At 37.7% G+C, this 21,550-nt stretch overlaps 1 protein-coding gene across 2 annotated transcripts in view; it reads left to right on the top strand.

Annotated features, from left to right (window-relative positions):
- Positions 1–21,550, top strand: part of tarbp1 (TAR (HIV-1) RNA binding protein 1) — a 45,699-nt gene that overhangs the window by 7,774 nt on the left and 16,375 nt on the right. The window contains exons 10-24 of one of the 2 annotated variants that reach the window (XM_079842353.1): positions 98–263; positions 4,625–4,876; positions 4,966–5,063; positions 5,318–5,476; positions 6,265–6,476; positions 9,333–9,552; positions 11,068–11,256; positions 11,376–11,575; positions 12,932–13,003; positions 13,277–13,397; positions 13,560–13,670; positions 17,571–17,723; positions 17,942–18,028; positions 18,118–18,320; positions 20,641–20,722. In XM_079842353.1, the coding sequence (XP_079698479.1) occupies positions 98–263; positions 4,625–4,876; positions 4,966–5,063; positions 5,318–5,476; positions 6,265–6,476; positions 9,333–9,552; positions 11,068–11,256; positions 11,376–11,575; positions 12,932–13,003; positions 13,277–13,397; positions 13,560–13,670; positions 17,571–17,723; positions 17,942–18,028; positions 18,118–18,320; positions 20,641–20,722 (2,325 nt within the window). Of the gene's footprint in view, positions 1–97; positions 264–4,624; positions 4,877–4,965; positions 5,064–5,317; positions 5,477–6,264; positions 6,477–9,332; positions 9,553–11,064; positions 11,257–11,375; positions 11,576–12,931; positions 13,004–13,276; positions 13,398–13,559; positions 13,671–17,570; positions 17,724–17,941; positions 18,029–18,117; positions 18,321–20,640; positions 20,723–21,550 lie in introns of both variants that reach the window. The other variant, XM_079842352.1, reaches the window with a different exon arrangement.

The following is a 21,550-nucleotide window of genomic DNA, read 5'->3' as shown; positions in this document are numbered from 1 at the left end:
TAAACCAGAATGTAAAAATCATGCACAAAATGCAAAGTATTTGTATCTTAACTAATATTCACGACGTATTAAAGTTCAAACTTTGCTCCCATCACAGCTGTGTAATTGGCTCCAGACTAATGAAGGCCGTTTTCGTTTGACTGATGGCGATTTGGGCTCCTCTGATGAGCTTTGCACTGAAATTTCAAACAGTAAAGGTGCTTCTATATTCAGCTACGTCCAGCAGCGACTGAAGAGCTTCCTCACAGTTCCAGCCAACTCAGGTGAGATACTGCACAACATTTTGGACAAATAGGACATGTTTCTACATCGACATCCTTTATCGATCCTGCAACAAGATTCCTGTCAATGCCCATTCACACTAAGGATGACAACTATAACGATAACGGCACAGAGAAACGGTATCTTTCGTCAGCTTACGACAGCTTTGTGCGCATGCTGCGGGTGTGTGCACTCAGAAAACCACATATCAGAAGTTTAGATGGATATGGTTTTAAAACGCATGCAGATAATAAACTTTCATAATGCTGAAGAACTGCAATGTCACGTTAGCGTGACTGTGATAGAGATAATAATCACAACAATATAGATGTTTTAGTTTTTGGCAGTGTATCCGAGGCACGAACTAGAGACCTGTGCGGGACGGATTTTGTCCCACTGCCCGCTCCCACAAAAATATACGTTACCTTTTCCCGCTCCTGCCCGCAACATTTATGTTTTGTCCCGCTCCTGCCCACAAAAGACCGCATGAAAGTATAGATTTTTTTCTGTACGTCCATGAAACAATTTCAAGTAATTTAACTTAAAGGGTTAGTTCACCCAAAAATGAAAATTCTGTCATTAATTACTTACCCTCATGTCGTTCGACACCCGTAAGACCTCCGTTCATATTCGGAACAGAAATGAAGATATTTTAGTTGAAATCTGATGGCTCTGAAAGGCCTCCATTGGCACAATGGCACTTTACACTCTCAAGACCCTTAAAAGGTACTAAAGACGTTGATACAAAGTCCATCTCACTACAGTAGTTCTAAAATAACTTTATAAATCGGCGAGAATAGTTTTTGTGCGCAAAAAAACCCTAAATAACGACTTGCATAGTGATGACGATTTCAAAACACGGCATCATGAAGCTTCGAAGCGTTATGAATCAGTGAGCCGAATCATGATTCGGATCGCGTGTCAAACCGCCAAACTGCTGAAATTTGGCGATTCAAACCGCTGATTCGACTCGCTGATTCATAACGCTTCGAAGCTTCATGATGCCGTGTTTTGAAATCGTCATCACTATGTAAGTCGTTATTTAGGGTTTTTTTGCGCACAAAAACTATTCTCGCCGATTTATAAAGTTATTTTAGAACTACTGTAGTGAGATGGACTTTTTAACGACATCTTTAGTACATTTTAAGGGTCTTGAGAGTGTAAAGTGCCATTGTGCCAATGGAGGCCTTTCAGAGCCATCAGATTTCAACTAAAATATATTAATTTCTGTTCCGAAGATGAACGGAGGTCTTACGGGTGTCGAACGACATGAGGGTAAGTAATTAATGACAGAATTTTCATTTTTGGGTGAACTAACCCTTTAAAAGCAAGCACGTGCATGGTTTGGCGTGGCAGAATGCACGCAAAGTGCGCTCCCTTAATAACTCCTAAACAGCTCACATCTCGGTTCATCGTGATCTCCAAAAGCTCCGTTATGAAGCCGACTGCACAATGAATCTTTCATAATGTCTGCACTTTCTTCGTTATAATCAGAGGATTTGCCAGCATGCAGAATTCAGCACTGAACAAAAACTCACTTTAAATGGTGAGTGGAATCTTAAATGCATCTGATTGGCCATTGCGTTTTAGAAATCAACACACGTCTGTGATTGGCTACATTGCACAAAGCAGCAAAAACATAAACAGTCAGAAACTCTGCAGAAACTATGCTTGCACGTGTAAATTGTTTTTATTTTGCTTTAGTTGTTCTTGTTGTTTTTGTGCAATAGATGAATAACAATTTATTTGTTTTTAGTAGGGATGGGTTGATACCACAATTTTGGCTTCGGTACGGTACCACAATCTAATACCGAAGTACCAATATTAAATCGATACCATACAGGGTCTGAATTTTGGCGCGGGTATTGCGCATAATTTTACTCACTCTCGCAAACCCGGGGTTTATGAAGCGGGAAATTACTGCAAATGTTTATTATTAAATTAATCAACAAAGATTATCACATCAAATTGGGCATTTGGAAACTTTCTTGTGAGAAGTAATTTCAGCAATACTGCCCTTCTCTAGCTCTCAAAATTTGCAAATTGCTTCTGGCTTCAAAAGACATCGCACCTGCACTGTAAAAGCAATCTGCGCGCTCAGATTCAGCACTTTCGCTGTCATTTCGGGAGAGCTGACGGAAATCACTTGCCCACTTCTTTTTAAACCTTGCCCATTTGAACATGCAAGCGATTTTATAGCATTCTGTAATACATGGGATGGGATGAGAGGGAGTTTTCTTTGCGCTCATACCAACAACAAACACACAAGCCTAAAGAGCTTGTGTATTACAAATTAAAGGGATAGTTCACCCAACAAATGAAAATTAGCCCATGATTTACTCACCTTCAAGTCATCTGAGGTGTTTGACATTCTTCTTTCAGACGAATAAAATCGGAGTTATATTACAAAAGTCCAGGCTAATCCAAGCGTTATTATAGCAGTAATAGTTGTTCTGTTTTTGAAGTCCGTAAAAAATGCATCTGTCCGTCAAATAACGTGCTCCACATGCCTCCCGGGGCTTAATAAAGGCCTTCTGAAGCGAATCGATGCATTTGTGTAAGAAAACTATCCATATTTAAAACTTTATAAAGTAAAGTTTTGGCTGACCGCCTTCCGTGTTAAATTTATGGAAAAAGTGTTGAAAGGTCCTCTGCCGATCGAAAGACTAACGCGACAAGGTACGCTCGTCATGACATCACGTATGCATCTTGAGTTTAATTTTCAACTTTCAACACTTTTCCATGGAAGGCTATCGGCTGGAACTTTACTTGATAATGTTTTAAATATGGGTATTTTTCTTTTACAAAGGCATCGATTCGCTTCAGAAGGCCTTTATTAACACCCCGGAGCCGCATGGAGCACGTTATTTGACGGACAGATGCATTTTTTATGGACTTCGAAAACAGAGCAACTATTATTGAAATTCTAATGCTTGGATTAGCCTGGACTTTTGTAATATAACTCTGATTATATTCGTCTGAAGGAAGAATGTCTTATACACCTAGGATGACTTGAGGGTGATTAAATCATGGGCTAATTTTCATTTTTGGGTGAACTATCCCTTTAAGTTGTTTTTCCTTTGTCAAATACACACAAAATGATGTCAAAAAGTCTTTAGTGAGTAGTCACATAAACACAGTCTTTCACCAATGTAAATAGTGCAATAGTATGTGTGCAAATATTATGAAATCTAAACGTCACTGGTTGAAATCGAATGCTGGAGATTGTTATATTTAAACGATACGATCTTATATGTGCGTTGATCAGTGTTAAAAGAAATGAATTCAATTCAAATGAATTGAATTATGCACTCACCTGTCAATCTCTTAATGTCTTGTACAAGACAGGAATGGCAAGTGACAGATGCTTGGCAAGGTTTGATGGTTCTTCAGCAGTTTTATAAGCAAAGTAATGCCGAATTTCACGTCTACTCCTCTCTTTATTAATTAGTTTTGGGCATGTTGAGTGAGATTTAACTGCTGTATTCATTTTGTTCTATGTTGCCACATTTGCTGGTTCCACGTCAGCCACCTAGCGGTTAACCTTGGAACAGCAGCATATACCGAAATGAGCAAAATCATGATATTGTACCATTTGAAATAAAATATATATCGGTATTTTCCCAGTACCGGTATACCACGCATCCCTAGTTTTTAGATTTTTTATTTCTATTTTGCGGGAGTACCGCAAATTGTTTTATTCTCCCGCAACCCGCGCACATGAGTTCTTTACCTCCCGCGCCCACACTCGGCCATCAAATCTAGTCCCGCGCCAAAAGAGATTAGGCTTATTAGGCTTACTATTGCGTTGGGTCCTGATAGTCCCGCGGCCTCTAGCACAAACTGTAAAGGCTCCACCCTCTTCTGGAAAGTGGGGCCGGAAGCAGCAGCTCATTTGCATTTAAAGAAACACACACAAAAACAGCATGTTTTTCCTTCCACTCAAGTATCTGCATTTACAACATGGTGTAATAAATGATCTGTGGGTTGTTTTGACCTGAAACTTCACAAACAAATTCTGGGGACACCCAAGACTTATATTACATCCTTATTACATCACAAAAAGGGGCATAATGGTCCCCTTTAATGTAGAAACAACATGAAGAATGTATATTATAAATATTTGTTTAATGCCATCTTTTTACCGAGTACTATGAATGAAGACCATTATCACCGATACTAATACTTCCAATACCAATGTTCTTTGAAATTTGTAATTATAGCCATTGAACATTGCAGTATAATTGAAAGCCATAATTTTTAACATTTAATATTTTATTAATAACATTTAATATGTGTTGTATATAGTGTAAATAATAATGGTTTAGGCTGTGCGTGAGTATGGTTTCTTCTCTTCTGGCAGATCAGTCAGGAAGTCTACCTGATCCAGGTGAGGCCGAGCTGCTGGCACGGGCCGTACTGCTTACAGCGGACCTGCAGCAGACCAGGAGTGAGGAACCTGGTTTAGAACTACTTCTCCAGCCCCTATTGGACGTCTTACGGAGACTTAGCACTAACGTCTATCTGGTGCTTCACAAGACGGACAAGAGCCTGCAGCTACTGCTGCGCTTGCTACAGCTGCATCGCAGACGCTCAGATACAGAGAAGGAGAATGGTGCGTGTTGGGTTTGAGAAAAGAAGACAAACTGTGTTTTGGACCTGCTAAATGGAAGTCTTGAAGCTGTTGTGTTTGGATGTTTGTAGAAGATGTTGTGGCTGTCGCTTTGGTAACGCACATGCTGTCGGTTGTGGATTCAGTGCTGGAATTTCTGCTGAGGAGGCTGAGTGGGGAACTGAGGGAGGTGAGTGTTTACACACAGTGACACAGTGAATCCTGCTGGAAAAACTAAGCCTGGGTGGTCAAAGCGGATCCAAGGTGGTGTACCAGCACTAATGAGCCTGTTCCATCAACCGTTTAGACCAGCTAATGAACGTAAATGGTCAACTTGAACCACTTAAAACGTAAAACAAACTACCATCTGGTTTAGCCGGATTTCGGGGGGATTTTTACACTCTGACAAATGTATCTGTCCTCTCTCTCTCTCTCTCTCTCTAGTTATGTGATGTGGAGAGGTCTGAACTTTATCTATCGGTATTAAGGGAGCTGGTTCTCTCTTACTCCACTGTTTCGTGGTACGGCTCAAATCTGCAGCAGAACTACATCCCAAAACTCACCGCTCACTGCTTGAGGATCCTCAATGAACCTTCGGAACAGGTGCACCACTCAACACAGATTTGATTCTGTTCATCATATTTGCACTACAGTTGCTAAATGTACTTTACTGTTCAAAAGTTTGGGGTCAGTAAGATTACAAAAAAACAATATTTTGATATTTTGAAATTTAAGTTGCTCAAAGGTGACAGTGACATTTAAAATGTTACAAAAGATTTCTATAGCAAATGCATCCTGAAAAATATGTATCATGGTTTTCACAAAACTGTTAACTGTTTTCAACATTGATAATATAAAAGTAATGTCTTGAACACCAAATCAGCATAATAGAATGATTTCTGAAGGATCATGTGACACTGAAGATTGGAGTAATGATGCTAAAATAAATTCAGCTTTGCCATTACAGGAAACAATTACTCAAAAATATGCTAAAATAGTAATTTTAAATATGTCACAATATTACCGTTTTTAACATACTTTTGATAAAAATGCAGTCTTCTTTAAATCTTACCAACCCTAAACTTGTTCAGTTTTGTATCCCTAGAATGCTCTATTTTCCTTCCCTTTGAAATTAAATATGAAGTTAAGTGATCATTACAAAAATATTTGATTCAAAATCAAGTATTTAGAAGAACCATCTAGTAAGCAGAGCAGCACAACAATTCTTTCCCTTTCCTTTGAGCTAAACCCCAGTTGTGTTGATTCCTTTTTTCTTTCACTATATTTTGTTTGAAGTGAGCTCCTAGTTAGCAAATTAGACACCTCCTGAAACATTTTGTAAGTGGATGGCAATTTTATCATGGAATAAGATCTAAACTGTGTTTTTCCAGAGTCCCTCTATGCCAGGGCAGGTTCAGAGAGCGGTCAGTATGGCCACACTTGCGCTGTTGTGTGACATGGCTGATCAAGGTGTCCTAGAGTCCCAGTCTCAGGCCATGAGATCACTTCACTCGCTGACCGACTATTTCTACCCTTCATCATCATCATCATCATCCCAGCATCTCAACCAGACATTACTGAAGCCCACAATTGGGACAGTCAGGTCTGTTCAAGCTCTAAAAAAATATTGGTAAACCTTTACAATAAGGCTTCATTTGTCAAACTGTTAGTTCACCAACATTTTTTTAATTCTGTTATAAATTACTCACTGTAATGTCGTTCCAAATCCATAAGACTTTCGTTCATTGTCGGAGCACAAATGAAGATCTTTTTTATGAAATCTGAGAGATTACATTCCCTACATTGACAGCTACACAACTTCCATTTTGATGCTTCAAAAAGTTAATAAAGAGATTGTAAAACTAATCCATATGAATTGAGCAGTTTAGTCCAGATTTTCTGAAGAGACACAATCGCTTTATATGATGAACAGATTGAATTTAGGCTTTTATTCACATATAAACATTCATCAATGCACACATCAGTTGTGGTAAACGGACGCTCAAGCATGTTCACTTTGAACATAGGAAAGAACCAATGAGGTTCATTCTCATGTGTTACGCAGCACGTTTGAGCTTCTGCAAGAACCAATGAGGTTCATTCTCATGTGTTACGCAGCACGTTTGAGCTTCTGCAAGAACCAATGAGGTTCATTCTCATGTGTTACGCAGCACGTTTGAGCTTCAGCAAGAACCAATGAGGTTCATTCTCATGTGTTACGCAGCACGTTTGAGCTTCTGCAAGAACCAATGAGGTTCATTCTCATGTGTTACGCAGCACGTTTGAGCTTCAGCAAGAACCAATGAGGTTCATTCTCATGTGTTACGCAGCACGTTTGAGCTTCAGCAAGAACCAATGAGGTTCATTCTCATGTGTTACGCAGCACGTTTGAGCTTCTGCAAAAACCAATGAGGTTCATTCTCATGTGTTACGCAGCACGTTTGAGCTTCAGCAAGAACCAATGAGGTTCATTCTCATGTGTTACGCAGCATGTTTGAGCTTCAGCAAGAACCAATGAGGTTCATTCTCATGTGTTACGCAGCACGTTTGAGCTTCTGCAAAAACCAATGAGGATCATTCTCGTGTTACGCAGCACGTTTGAGCTTCTGCAAGAACCAAAGAGGTTCATTCTCAAGTGTTACACAGCGCGTTTGAGCTTCCACAAGAACCAACAAGGTTCATTCTCGTGTTACGCAGCACATTTGAGCTTCAGCAAGAACCAATGAGGTTCATTCTCGTGTTACGCACCACATTTGAGTTTGAGCGTGTCAAGCAGGTTCGTTGAGCTTCTGTTTATGTTCACTGATGAATGTTTATATGTGAATAAAAGCCTAAATTCAATATGTTCATTTTATTAAGCAATTGTGTCTCTTCAGAAAATTTGGACCAAACTTGATCTCTTTAGGAACTTTTTGAAGCATCACATTTTCAGTTGCATAGCTGCCAATGAAGGGACAGAAATCTTTTAATCAAAAAAGATCTTAATTTGTGTTTCAAAAGTCTTACGGGTTTGGAATGACATCATGGTGAGTAATTGAGGACAGAATTAAAATTTTTGGGTGAACTTAATTTTACATTACATTACATACTACATTAGTTAAAGAGCACCTATCATGGCATTTAAAATGTTCCAAATATTGTTTTAGAAGTCCCCAACAACAGTTTTGCATGCATGCAATGACAAAAAAGACTTTAGTTTTCTTATAATATGCATTTATTTTTTACCTGTTTTGACAGCGATTCTCAAATGATTCCTTTAGTGATTCACTTTTCAAAACCCCGCCTTTAATCTGCGGTGATTGGTCCGATGACCCAGTCAGTTGTGATTGGTATAGTCTGTGCAGATATTTTCGGAAACGGAACTTCCATCAAAGTCTTAGTGACAGTAATTTGTTAATATGTGTCAGGAGTTATGAATATGAAAACCGCGTCTGTACCGTTTGATTGTAATATGAGCCTCAGCTGATCTCATTCATAAAAAAACTCCTCTATTCTCGTCACGAAGACTCGCGACAAATCAACATCCCTCAGAGCTTTTAGTTCAAAAGTGTGCAGATGAGGAGACATATTGATAGTCTCATATGTCTGTGTCAAATTTCTAAACAGAGGAGTATTTTTTATTCAATACTTCCTCAAAATGCGCAGATGTAGCCTAATTGAGCGATTGAGTCTCTTATGTGTTGTTTTCAATTCATACTGGCAGCCGGAGGGCGCTCTGTGCACATGTAATCCATATATGGTACAGATAGACGAAGAAGATACCATGTGCCATAATAGAAGTCCATAATAAAAGCTTCCTGAGATCGCGAAACATGCAAATAGAGACATTTGACGATTAAATAAACACACAATCGCGACAATGTATGGTTTGTCTTCAAGCCACTTAGTCTTCAAATGCTCATCCTTGGGCAGATGAAAAAAGTTTGCTTTTGAGTCGCACTTCAGAACACAGCGTCTTGTTGCCATGATGCTTTCTAGTTTTCACTGGCGTCTTGGAGCGCAATCGTCTTGGAGCGCAATAAGTGGGCGTATCGTATTCAAATAACTTGACAAGTTGACGTCATCTAGTCAGAGAAAAAGCTTCGGTCTTCTAACGATTCTTAAAAATGACTCCGAGTCGACTCTTACTTTTGAAAGAAAATAACTATATATACGGTGCACTGTCATATTTCAAAACTTTGCAGGATGTTTTTGTTCACTTAGATCTATAGTACACACTACATGAAAGGTACATTTCAAAATTCCATGATAGGTGCTCTTTAACATTAACTAACAATGAACATTTGTATTTTTATTAACTAACCTTAACAAAGTTTGCTGCTCATTGTTAATGTTAGGTAATGCGTTAACTAGCATTTAACTAATGTGACCTTTTTGTAAAGTGCTACCAAAATATCTTAGTTAAGCTACCAACTTATAAATATTTGGCATAGTCATTGAATGAATGTGTTTATTCCAGTCACCCAGAGGACGGTCTCTTGCTGAAAGACTGGGGGCGAATTGTGGCCCAGTTTATTGGAGATCAGTGGACGTGTCTAAGTTTCCTGCAGAAGTCTGCTGGGGCCCTTCGGGCTCCTGAAGCTCCTGAGGTCCTGAGGGCTGCGGTGGATGCTCTAGCATTATTGCCTGGGCGTCTCATTCTGCCAGTGCTGGGCTTCATGGCATCAGTCTTACCACAGGTGGGCTGCAGAAGAGAAGGACATAAAACGTACTCTTGAATTAAATTAAAAGTTTATTTTCGGGTGTACAGTGCCAAGTGTAAAAAGGTGAAAAATCTATATTTACAACTTAAGAGACAAATCACAACAATACAAATAACAAACTAAGATGGGAAGGTAAGCTTGAGGGGTACCAAACAAAATAAATAGAACGCATTTTAGAAAGTCTCAGGTGTTGTTTACAGTGTTGCAAACTCTTTCTATTTCAGATAAATACTGTTCTTTTAACTTTCAATTCATCAAATAATCGTAAAACAATATATTACACAACTGTTTTCAACATTGATAATGAACAATAATGAGCATAAATAATAATTGAGCAGCAAATCAGCATATTAGAATGATTTCTGAAGGATCATGTGACACTGAAGACACTGGAGTAGTGATGCTGAAAATTCAACTTTGCATCACCGAAATAAATTACATTTTAAAATATATTCAAATAGAAAACAGTAATTTTAAATGTTAATAATATTTCACAATAAAACTCTTTTTTTGTATTTTTAATCAAATAAATGCAGCCTTGGTGAGCATAAGAGACTTCTTCTAAAAACATAAAAAATCTTACAAATCAAAAACTTTTGTAGTTTTTATTAACTAAACTGACGATTACATAAAATGTAGAAAAGAAAAGTCTTCTAAACTATTCTAACTGTTCAAATAAACAAAACATACAGGGGGTGGCCCTCTCTCCTAAACCTTGTTGTGTCTAATACAACGGGAAATTCCTATGTGGTGCTCAATGTATGTCGTACGACTGACTTACTCGCTCCTTTTCACACAACGTGACGACTTGAGAAGACCGACAGAACATGCGGAACTGTACACTTTACATCCACAATAATAACAGGGATCGTTTCAGGCAAATATAGGACATGCGTATATAATAAACTCTAGCAACAACAGCATGTAATCACAAAAACACAGATTTATGATAACAAGGAGTATACTAGACGGTAACAGTAAGACAAATCGAGCAAAAAGCTGCCGGGACGGAGGAGATACGGGTGAACAATGAACGGTGAAAGATGATTGACAGTGTGAACTGGAGTGTCAACTTCCGTGATGAAGAATGACAAGCTGTTCCAGTGAAATCTGAAGCACAAAACAGACGAGCCTACACACACACACACACACACACACACACACACACATACACACACATTCCTCCATGTACTTAAGAGTACGTAACAATTATCATTTTAGATTTAAAGGGCAACAAATGCATATTCTACTGTTTTCTAGGTATCGTCTTAAAGTCAACTGATAATCTTAGTTAAGGTTTCTTGGGCCTGTCAGTAACATTATAAAAACATCAGGAATTTCAGGGAATTTGCTATTGTAAAATTATTGAAAAAAATAAAAGATTTCCTGTTGGTGTAATTTCTTTTAAAATAATATTTTTCTGTGCCTTTTTAAGGACCGGTTAGATTGGTGTGATTGTGTTTTAGTTCATGGGTGTATTTTCTCCAGCAGGTGGTGCAGTGTGAAGAATCTCTGTGCGTTGAGGCCATATGTGCATCGTGGAAGGTGGTTCAGGCTCTGAGCACAAACCCTTATGACTTCTGGTGCACATTACAGGGATTTGTGCGCTTAGCTTTTGACCAGGGGTTTCTGCAGCTCACGGAGGAACAGAATCCCAGAATCACGGCCTGCTTACAACAGGTCAGAGAAAGATCTACAAACACTTCACCATCTCTCTTTACATCCCCAATATTTTTTAAAGTGTTTATGATCAAAGTATATATAGCTAGTGTATAAAATATAAAATCTGTTTTCGACAGATTGTGAGTGAGCTCATGGGGTTGGCTCAGCTCCGATCAGGGGTTTTTAATGTTCTAATCCAGCATTGTTGTGAGACTTGGCTTCCCTCTGGGGTAGCAGAGGGTGTCCAGTCAGATGCTGTGTTCAATACGGCTCTCTTACACCTCAACATCCTGACTGAGGCCTGTGTGTACGGCCCAGTGTTCAGAAGAGACCAAAGGTAAATATGAGCATTAAGAAAAAGATAATCAAAAAGTAAAATATACTTTTTTTTTTGCTATTCTATTCTTAAGCGACAGAAACAGCACGAGGTTAAGGAGAATTTTTTTTTTTTTATTGCAATACCCTTTCTTTATTTTACTTAAAAGACTTGAAAAACCTTACTTAAACTTAAAACTTTACTTTAAAAAAAAACTTTGTACACATTCCTAGTGTATTGTATAATATAAGATAGATAGATAGATAGATAGATAGATAGATAGATAGATAGATAGATAGATAGATAGATAGATAGATAGATAGATAGATAGATAGATAGATAGATAGATAGATAGATAGATAGATAGATAGATAGATAGATAGATAGATAGAGATATAACTTTAATACAGTAGCTTTAATAAGAATCAATGTATATTTTATAGTGAAGTCTATGTAGTGTTTTAGTTTTACATTTATTCATTCAATTTCATACTTAAATGCTGCAGTACAGCTCTGAGCTGCCAGTGTAAATCTATATATATATATATATAGATATATTTACACTGGCAGCTCAGAGCTGTACTGCAGCATTTAAGTATGAAATTGAATGAATAAATGTAAAACACTACATAGACTTCACTATAAAATATACATTGATTCTTATTAAAGCTACTGTATTAAAGTTTTTCAGTCAAGAGCAGTGAGTGATTTTCTCTTTGTTGTTGTATTAACATTAAAGGGAATGTCATCGAAAAATGAATACAGGTTTGGAACAATATTAGAGTGAGTAAATAATGACATAATTTTAGATGTGTGTTCACTAGGCTGCGCTGCTGTCAATTTAAGACCTGCGTGCATATAATATACAGACATTTTACTTTCACTTTAAACATAACAGACTGTGTTTATGTTAACCTTGTGTGTATTTGACAGTATTAGCGCAGTAAGACGACTACTTAGTCCAGTAATCACGTGTTTGACAGGCTTTTAGTGCGCGCGCTCCGCGCATGTCAACACAGTGCATAAGCACGCAAATGAAATGTTTGACCGGCAAGGTTTTAAAACGCATGCAAATGAACTTTCGTGATTGTGAATCACTATAGTGTTCCGTGACTATAACTCTACCACTAACGTGTGATGTGAATGTATGTCGCATTGTTCAGTATATTGGGATGGAGGCAAATTATAGAATTTGTAGAAAAATAATTAATTAAATGCAAAACCTGCAAAAACTCACAATTCACAAGTGCGTATTGAACCGTGAATGCCGTACTGAACGGTTCAATATTATATTCAGAATTGTGGCATATATATATCGTGATTAATCAAATCAATTTGACTGCAATTATTTATTTTCCTTAATTTTTTTGCTTTCAGGCTTGTTCAGGAGGTTCAAAGCTACGTTGAGCAACTTGGTGATACTTGTGCAGCAAATACAGCTGTCAGCAGGTAAACCACAACAGTAGCTGTTTGTAATGTCTAAAAGAGAGGTTACTCTTGATCACTAATGAGTAAGGTTTCATTAAAGCAGTCCATAATTGTGAATAATTTTTTTTTAAATTGTTGCTATGGTATGCACATTTTAGAAGTTGACAACATTGACTAAGCATGACTTTTACAAATAGACTATGTGGTAAAAAACTACTTGAATCTAAATATTTTCATTGTACTTTTCTTCATAGCATGTCAAATACTTTGATGCCGATTTACATTTATTTCCAGTGATAACAGAGACGACCAGTTTCCTCGAGTGTGTGCTTTGGCTTTTCTCTGCCGCTTGAATCCATCTAATCGTCTTCACCAGCGTCTGATGGAAGAGCTCGTGCAACGACTACTGAGCAAGGTTTGTGTTCAATTCTTAACTACAGCTCTTACTGGAAATTAGGTGTTCAATTCTTAAAGAAAGCACTTCCTGAAAACAATGAGTTTTGAATGCCCCCCTCTCATTGTTATTGCATGTGTTTATGATTAAAGTTCCCTCCTGTTTCTCTTATCCTTCCCTCAGGATGCCGAGATTTCAAAATCCAAAGTACGTTACTATAGCAACTCCATCCAGCACAGAGTGAAGAACCGCGTGTGGCAGACGCTGCTGCTGCTTCTGCATAAACTTAGACCGGTTAGAGCTCTACACGCACACATGCATTTTAATCCACTTTGATTTCAAGGATTTTGGCCGATACCAATTCTTCTATTGTCAGATCACAATTTAACTTTTATATTATGCTTTTTAATGAAGACAATTTGAGAACACCCTCACAAAGAGATAACATTCAGTCATTTCTACTAAACATTACTCGATTAAATCTGTTGGATGTATAATAAGCCCACATTGACAGGCACAATGAAGGAAAAATATGAATTAATTAAATATTCTATTATGACTACTTGTATGTATGATGTTATTTGTAATAGAGTACAACAGTTGGGTTCCGGAGGTATTTTTTCCAATGAATTTTAATGCTAACTTGAAGACCCTTAAAATCCCTTACTGTGAGCTGTGAGGTTGCCAATTCGAGGCTGCATTATTTAATCTTATTTATTAAATAATCGTGTTTTACAGCACAATTTGTGCTGAAAAACTACATTACCCATGATGCTGTGCAGAAAATTCCACTAATCAGAGACGAAAAGAGCAAAAAGCAGCAAAAGAGCTCTTTAGCTCCGCCCACTCCCTTGAAGTACTGCGAATTACGTAATTGAGTTATAAAAAGACCAAGACCAAGGGATAGTGTACAGTCAGCAGATTGTTATGCAAAAGAAACCTCTTCAGGGTGATACAAGCCCCAACTGCATAATTATCTTGCTTATTATGTGGCCACTTGACACATAAGTAAATAATTGAGCACGACATATTAATTTGACATATTTGATTACCTCAAAATCACCCGCAGTACTTGCTTGAGAGGTCTGTTATGTTGTAGTTGTTGTCGTCATGCAATGTACCGGTATGTACCGGACCGAATCTGAACGCAGATTTCGGGGCCAATTAAATTCAAACGTGCTTTCGCGTTTTGGCTGACGCTGAGAAAGACACGCTCAGTGCTCATCACATATCACAACAATTCAGTGTTTTCAACCACATAATATTTATTTTAGGTTTCAGACATTTTAAATGTTCATAACTACTAGCAAAAAACAAACATTGATGTCTATGGAAGCGGCAAAAACAATCCTTTCAGACCGTTATAACTTGACTAACGTTACGTGTTTTATTCATATCAGATACACATTATATAGTAACTATGTAGTTTACTCTATTCTTCTCCCAGTTCAGCGGTCACTTACTTTCATGTATTAAATAAATCCGATAAATTAAGTAAATCCGACAGATCCGATTCTCTGAGGCACAAACTAACATGGCGCCGCCCATCGCGCAGTATAGATCAACTAACAAACAAACACTCACACATATTTGAAAATCAGAATATCAGATAGTTCATGACATAGTTATTAGCAAGTTTGTGAATATTTTGAATAAAAAAGAAAAAACGAAATAAACCCGATACAGCTGAGCTTTCATACAGCGCTATTGCGGCTGCTGTGTGTCATGTGAGAAGCATGACACGTCGTCATGGAAACAATAAGGCGATACGTTCTAAAATATTTAGCCAGAGAATATGGTCATATTTCTGCAAAATAAAGCTGAAGCTTGAAGCTGGTTTGTAGCATACCAAGAATTACACTGTAACTGTTATTTTATGTTAAATTAGGCCTGTTGTAGTTGGGTTAGGTGGCTTTAGTTTTACTGTGAATTTGTTAAGTAAATTGTGTTTTGAATTTATTTATATTTATATATTTAAGTATACTTTAAACTTGTAATAAATTGTTCAATTGAAATAATAAAAATAAAAAAATCAATAAAAAGCCATTCTTTAATGTCATCCACCGTTGTTTTGTGGCTCTTTGTTTTTTATAAAGTATCGGTTTAGGCACCGATACCATTTTTAAAAGTATCGGTTTGGCACCGGTATCGAAAAAAACCCAAACGATACCCAACCCTAACGATTAATCTAAGTAAAGTTCACAAATGACATAACATGTCTACACCAGACGCTAGCGGAGCAATGCAACAAAAGCAAATAGAACCCATTATAATTAGTGATGCCATCTTCTAGATGCGGTACAACATTACAAATCCCAGACAGTAAACGAATGCCTCGTTCCATTTCGAATGTAGCATACTCCAGCACTCTGACACAAAGGACAAATGGGTTTGCAGTGTTCACTTTCTCCACGTCGTGTCGCGTCATGTAGACAGCATTTGTTTTGTTATGGCATGGCCGTTGCGTCCGGTGCGGGTGAAAAGTAAAGAAAATATGAAAATATTTCCGGCTTCTAACACATCAACTTTGAGGACAAAATGTTCACTTGCTGCCTAATATATTCCACCCACTAAAAGGTTCCGTGATAGAGATAATCAGTGTTATTCACTTCACCTGTCAGTGGTCGTAATGTTATGCCTGATCGGTGTATATACACTATATACACATCTACTATGGGGTTCTGTTGAGTCTTAATTTGGCCACAACTTTCTCTGTTTCAGCAAATGGACTGATTTTTGGTGACAAATCTTATTTATACAAGTCTTAACACACAAAATGACTTACCGGTATTTGCAATATAAAAAGTGATTGTGGACTGGATATTTTTTTACCTTTTATCATAGTCTTAGGCATGTCAAAGATTAGTAACAACATTGGCTTTGATGCATTGTTAGTTTTTGTGCAACATCAGATTTTATATTTTTTGTTCCCTCATTTACTGTCCGTGGCTGTTTTTGCCCCATTGACTTCCATTATAACGACATTTTTGGATATACCATATAATCAGTGTTGGGGAAAGTTACTTTGAAAAGTAATGCATTACAATATTGCGTTACTCCCTTAAAAAGTAACTAATTGAGTTACTTAGTTACTTTTTAAGAAAAGTAATGCGTAATGTTACTTTTGCGTTACTTTTTCTCACCTGTGCTGGGCTTGTTTTTGTTTATAACAAAAAAGTTATATTTTTGTGCAACGGTAAAGACCTCTTCATACCAAATATAAATAATAAAAAAGATAAATAAGCAAATTCACGCATGAACAGTAGAGGGCGCAGCTCTGCTGTGCTGCCATTCTGGATAATGGTAGAATAGGATGCAGGAGAAAAAAGTTTTACCAATAAAAACAAAAAATCTAGTAATTTTCATCATCAAGGGTCAGCAGCAAGACATTGGTAAATTAAATATAAAGGTAGATTATGCATAAAAATAGTTGTTTAATTTAACATTTAATTATTGGAGGTTTGCATAGTACTCTGATTTTGCATTTGACTGATTTTATTCATTTTGAGGAGTACAGAATCTTTATTGTGCATGTGAGATAAATAAATGCTAACATTTAGTCTAGAACTACAATAACCACCATGTTCACACACAACGCCTCTGCACTTATTTTTCTCAACATGGGGGCAGGAGAGCTGTCAGTCAAATTAATGTGAAAAAGTAACTTGCGTTACTTTTTTGAAAAAGTAACTCAGATATTTTGTTGTAAATTTGAAAAGTAATGCGTTACTTTACTAGTTACTAAGAAAAAGTAATATTATTACGTAACTCAAGTTTCTTGTAATGCGTTACCCCCAACACTGCATATAATCATACATTCTGATTGTTGATGGTTTTCCCTGTTGGGAAGAGGTAAAATTGTAATTTTTAAAAGGCACCATTGTACCTTTAGATAGGCCTGTGCAAAAAAAAAAGCTTAGTTTCTGGCTTTTATATGGAGTTATATGGAGTATAACAGCATATAAATGATAAATGATGATATTTATCTAATACATTTTTACAGCAGTTAAATTTAGTGGATGTTTTTATCCCGAACATAACGAAAGGGTAGTGAATTTGAACAATACACAAGGGTTAAAGAATAAAATACATTTTATCTATATGAAAATGAGTAATATAATTAGTACAATTAATTTTTTTTTAGCAGGTAAAATTTTTAGTCACTTTAATGGTGTACTTTGTTATCTGTCTCAGGAGTTTGTGTCGGACTGTGTGTTGAGTCACGTGTGTGAGGCTGGGTTCTGCAGTAACCAAGCATCCATCAAGTACCTGATCGAGTGGACCCTGATTCTGATCCTCCATCTGAACCCGTCTCACATCCAGAACCTGTGGAACTGTTTCACTCTGGTGAGTCTTAAACTTTTTAACTTATCAACACACAAACCTCAATCTACAAACAGGTGCGACACAAAACCAGGCCTGTATGTTTCTCATTATAAGCACTGCAGTAGAAAAAATAACTAGATTAAACTCGGACAGGAGGAAGTATTTTAACATCTGAAATATTACATACTGCAGTTTGAGTTATGTAATGTCTATTTTCTTGTAAATTATTTGTTTTGCAGGATCATGAGATGACAAAAACAAGCATTTGCACTTTTCTCTCTGTCCTCGTGCACCTGAACGTCCTCCTCCCAAAACTGCAAGATAAGGTGCAGTTTTATCATTTGAATCTAATTTCTTCCTCTGCCAACAGGAAGAAATCTACATTTTCTGTATTTATTTCTGGTGTTTCTCTCAGGAGGTGCAGTGGCGTAGAGCGGTGGAGGCCAGCCTGCAGTGGTGTTTCAGTCATAACTTCAGCGTCCGTCTGTATGCCCTGCTCGCCCTTAAGAGAGTGTGGGAGCTGGAGGACGCCCGTGTCCTCATGGTGGAAAACCTGGGTGGGCTGACCACAGTGGTCCAGGCCTGTTTACAGCAGGCTGAAGCCATGCAGAACACCGGGTGAGAAAAGATTCACTCGTAAATTCTATAAAGCTTACTCAGGGTGTCCGCGGGGTTGTAAAAGGTAGTAAAAGGTAGTAAATGAAATTAGCCAAAATTAAGGGCATTAAAAAGTAGTAAACGTCATCTGACGAGGTATTACATTTTTAGAGCCCAATTTTTTTTAGATACATTTTCAAATTGTGTTAAGTACAGGCCTTTTTTTCTCAAATTCGCGTGGATTTATTTATATGTTGAGAGTAGGACCTGCGCGATATCGTGAGGTGGTGTTCGTTCGCGCGCGTGCTGATACAAACTGGGTCCGCGGCTGGCTTGCTGCCAAACATGTACGCGAGCTCGCTTCCATTCAGTAAGTAAAGCATGGGGAAATGCAAGTTCTCGGACCTCTGGCTGGAGGACTCACGATTTAAAGACTGGCTCAGGCCAGTAGTTTGCAACAGCCGCAAGGCTTATTGCCACGTCTGCAAGAAGACAATAACTTGGGTGGGTGTGAATGGCATCAAATCGCATATGTAAGTTAATCAAATAGCCACCAAGATGCGCGGACGTAGCGAGCAGCTTCCCATATCAATGTTCTGCGCTACGGATGCATCAACGACCTCAACCTCCACTGCTTAGCCCTCAACCCCGACTGCTCTCCCGATTCAAACCACTGCAGCCAGCAGTAGCCTGCTGTGAGGTGCTGTGGTGTTTAGACCTTGCAACTAAACACCACTCTTTCAATTTGAACGATGGCATTGAAGAGCTGTTTCGAAATATGCAAGTTGCTTAAAGCTGGGCATACACTGTGCGATTTCAGCAAGGTTATCTACTCACACTGTACGAGTAGATCGCATGCGATGTAAAGCTCACACCATGGCTCGGATCGTCGAGCGCGACTTGTCTGCTCACTATACGAGTGAAATATGTGGAAAAACCTATAATAGAGAGATAGAAACATTTAAAAATTTAAAAACGTAAAAGTTTTCGGTTATTTTTGACCAAAGAGGACCAGAGGGTTAAAACGAAAAAGAAAAAAAATCTTTATTGCGCCGTGAAAATTGCTCTCGTTTCCCTCTGTACACTGCACGAACTATGAAGAAGATGTCTCCTTCCTCTTCTGTCTTTATTTCTATTCTCATCTCTGTGGGCAGTTGATGTTAAGTTATAATGACCTCGTTACATTGTGATGCAATATGTTATTCCATTTGGAAAGATATTTAATTTACGCTACTATAGTTGCAGCTTGAAGTCGCGCTGGTATTAAAAAATATTTTTAAGGTATTAAAAAGGTAGTAAAAGGTATTAAATTCAACTTAAGAAGTTCTGTATATACCCTGTTACTGCATCATATTTGATTCATGAATGTCTAAGGCCTCTAAATGATCAAAACTTTGCTGAAAAACCTGTTGTGCTTAATCTTCTACATTGTGATGCCGTCTGATGTCTAATTGATAGTTTATACTTTTTTAGCAAGTAAAAAGCCTTTTAGTATAACTGTAAAAATGTCCCCCTTCAGGTCGTGGTACGTGTGTCTTTTTGCTGGGAAATCTTTACTGATTTTTGTATAGTATATGTTAGAAGAACTTTAATATTTCAAGATGATCACTTACTTGACTGAAGGAGCAACTTGGGTTTACTTGATTATCCATACATTATTTTTCATATTACATATAAAAGATTATATAAATTATATATCAGGCTTTTAATAAATTTATATTTGTCAGCCCTCAATGCATTGAATCGTATCAACCCCCCCCCCCCCCCCCCTCCACACACACACACACACACACACACACACACACACACACACACACACACACACACACACACACACACACACACACACACACACACACACACACACACACACACACACACACACACACACACACAATTAAAACTACAGGGCTTTGATCATAAAATTAAGCATTTAAATATCATCTTACTAAGACATATTATTGGGAGATATAGAGTGACAACTGATATTTATAACCATTTTATGCAAGTAGTCTGCTATACTGTTATATAGATATTTACTGTTATATAGGTTTCATTGATTTACATAACAATCTATTTTTATCTTACCTTCTGGCCATATAAATATTAACAACTGCACCTAAATTGCATATGTTTAGCTCAGTTGGGCCTCTGAATAAAACTGGTGCTTTTTCTTCCTTGAATTTGAGCTCCATATCGGCTTTACAGGGTTTAATAGAGCTGCGATCCTGAATTATAGAGACACATTTTGGGACTGGTATTCTAAGACTGGTTTTTCCATAGATTCTCATAAGAAACCTGGAGATATCAGAGCATTTTAAAACTAGTTTATTTCCCACAGAAATGCAATGAAAAATTGGTCTAGAATCCAGGAGCATTTCTTCTTCAGTGCTTTCCACCCAATCAGGGATTACAGTGTTGAGGTGAGCTCTCTCTCACACACACACACACACAAACTCGGTTTCGCTATCTTTGTGGAGACTCTCCATAGGCGTAATGGTTTTTATACTGTACAGACTGTACTTTCTATCCCCTAACCCAACCTCTAAACCTACCCATCACAGAAAACATTCTGCTCTTTTAAAAAAAAAAAAAAAAAGCAAAACACCATTTAGTATGTTTATTAGGGGTGTGACGAGATCTCGCGATATCGCCAGTGAGGGTGAAATTAGCATAAAATATACCATATACAAAATATACCGCCACGTTTACATTAGATAAAAACCATTTAATTCAGTTGGATAACGGTCGCTTCAGTTGACCTATCTGTAAGCCCCTCCCCTCGAACGCAGTTGAGCCAATGGCAGTTGAGTATCAGTTGCACGGCGACCGGAACTCAGACATCTTTAGGTTTCAGCGCCATAGAGAAAAATTGGAAAATCCGAAGCTCTCATCGGTTTAATTGTTTATGCTATAAAAATTGTAAAATGATGTGCCTGGGGTACTGTAACACTGATTCCCGGTATCCTGAAAGGATTTTGTGGTTGTTATACTCTCACTAAGTTACGATTCAAGTTAGTGAGTCCCTGCTAACATACAAACCGAAATAACTAGTTTTCTCACATCATGTAACGTTAACAGTTTTGGTCAAAAACACATAAATGTGTTTAAACACATAAAATATGTTTAAGGTCTGCATTATCTAAGGAGGGACTCCTATTTTGATGGGTATTATAGTCTACGGGTAGTGAAAGGGAGAGCTAACGTTAGCAATTTATCTGAGTTGTTTTGCCAAAAAAAAGTTGACAGTT

Source organism: Gobio gobio, assembly GCF_949357685.1.
Source record: "Gobio gobio genome assembly, chromosome: 18".
NCBI classification, from domain to species: Eukaryota; Metazoa; Chordata; class Actinopteri; order Cypriniformes; family Gobionidae; genus Gobio; species Gobio gobio.
Note: the sequence above shows the minus strand (reverse complement) of the source record. Positions and strands in the feature narration are given on the sequence as shown.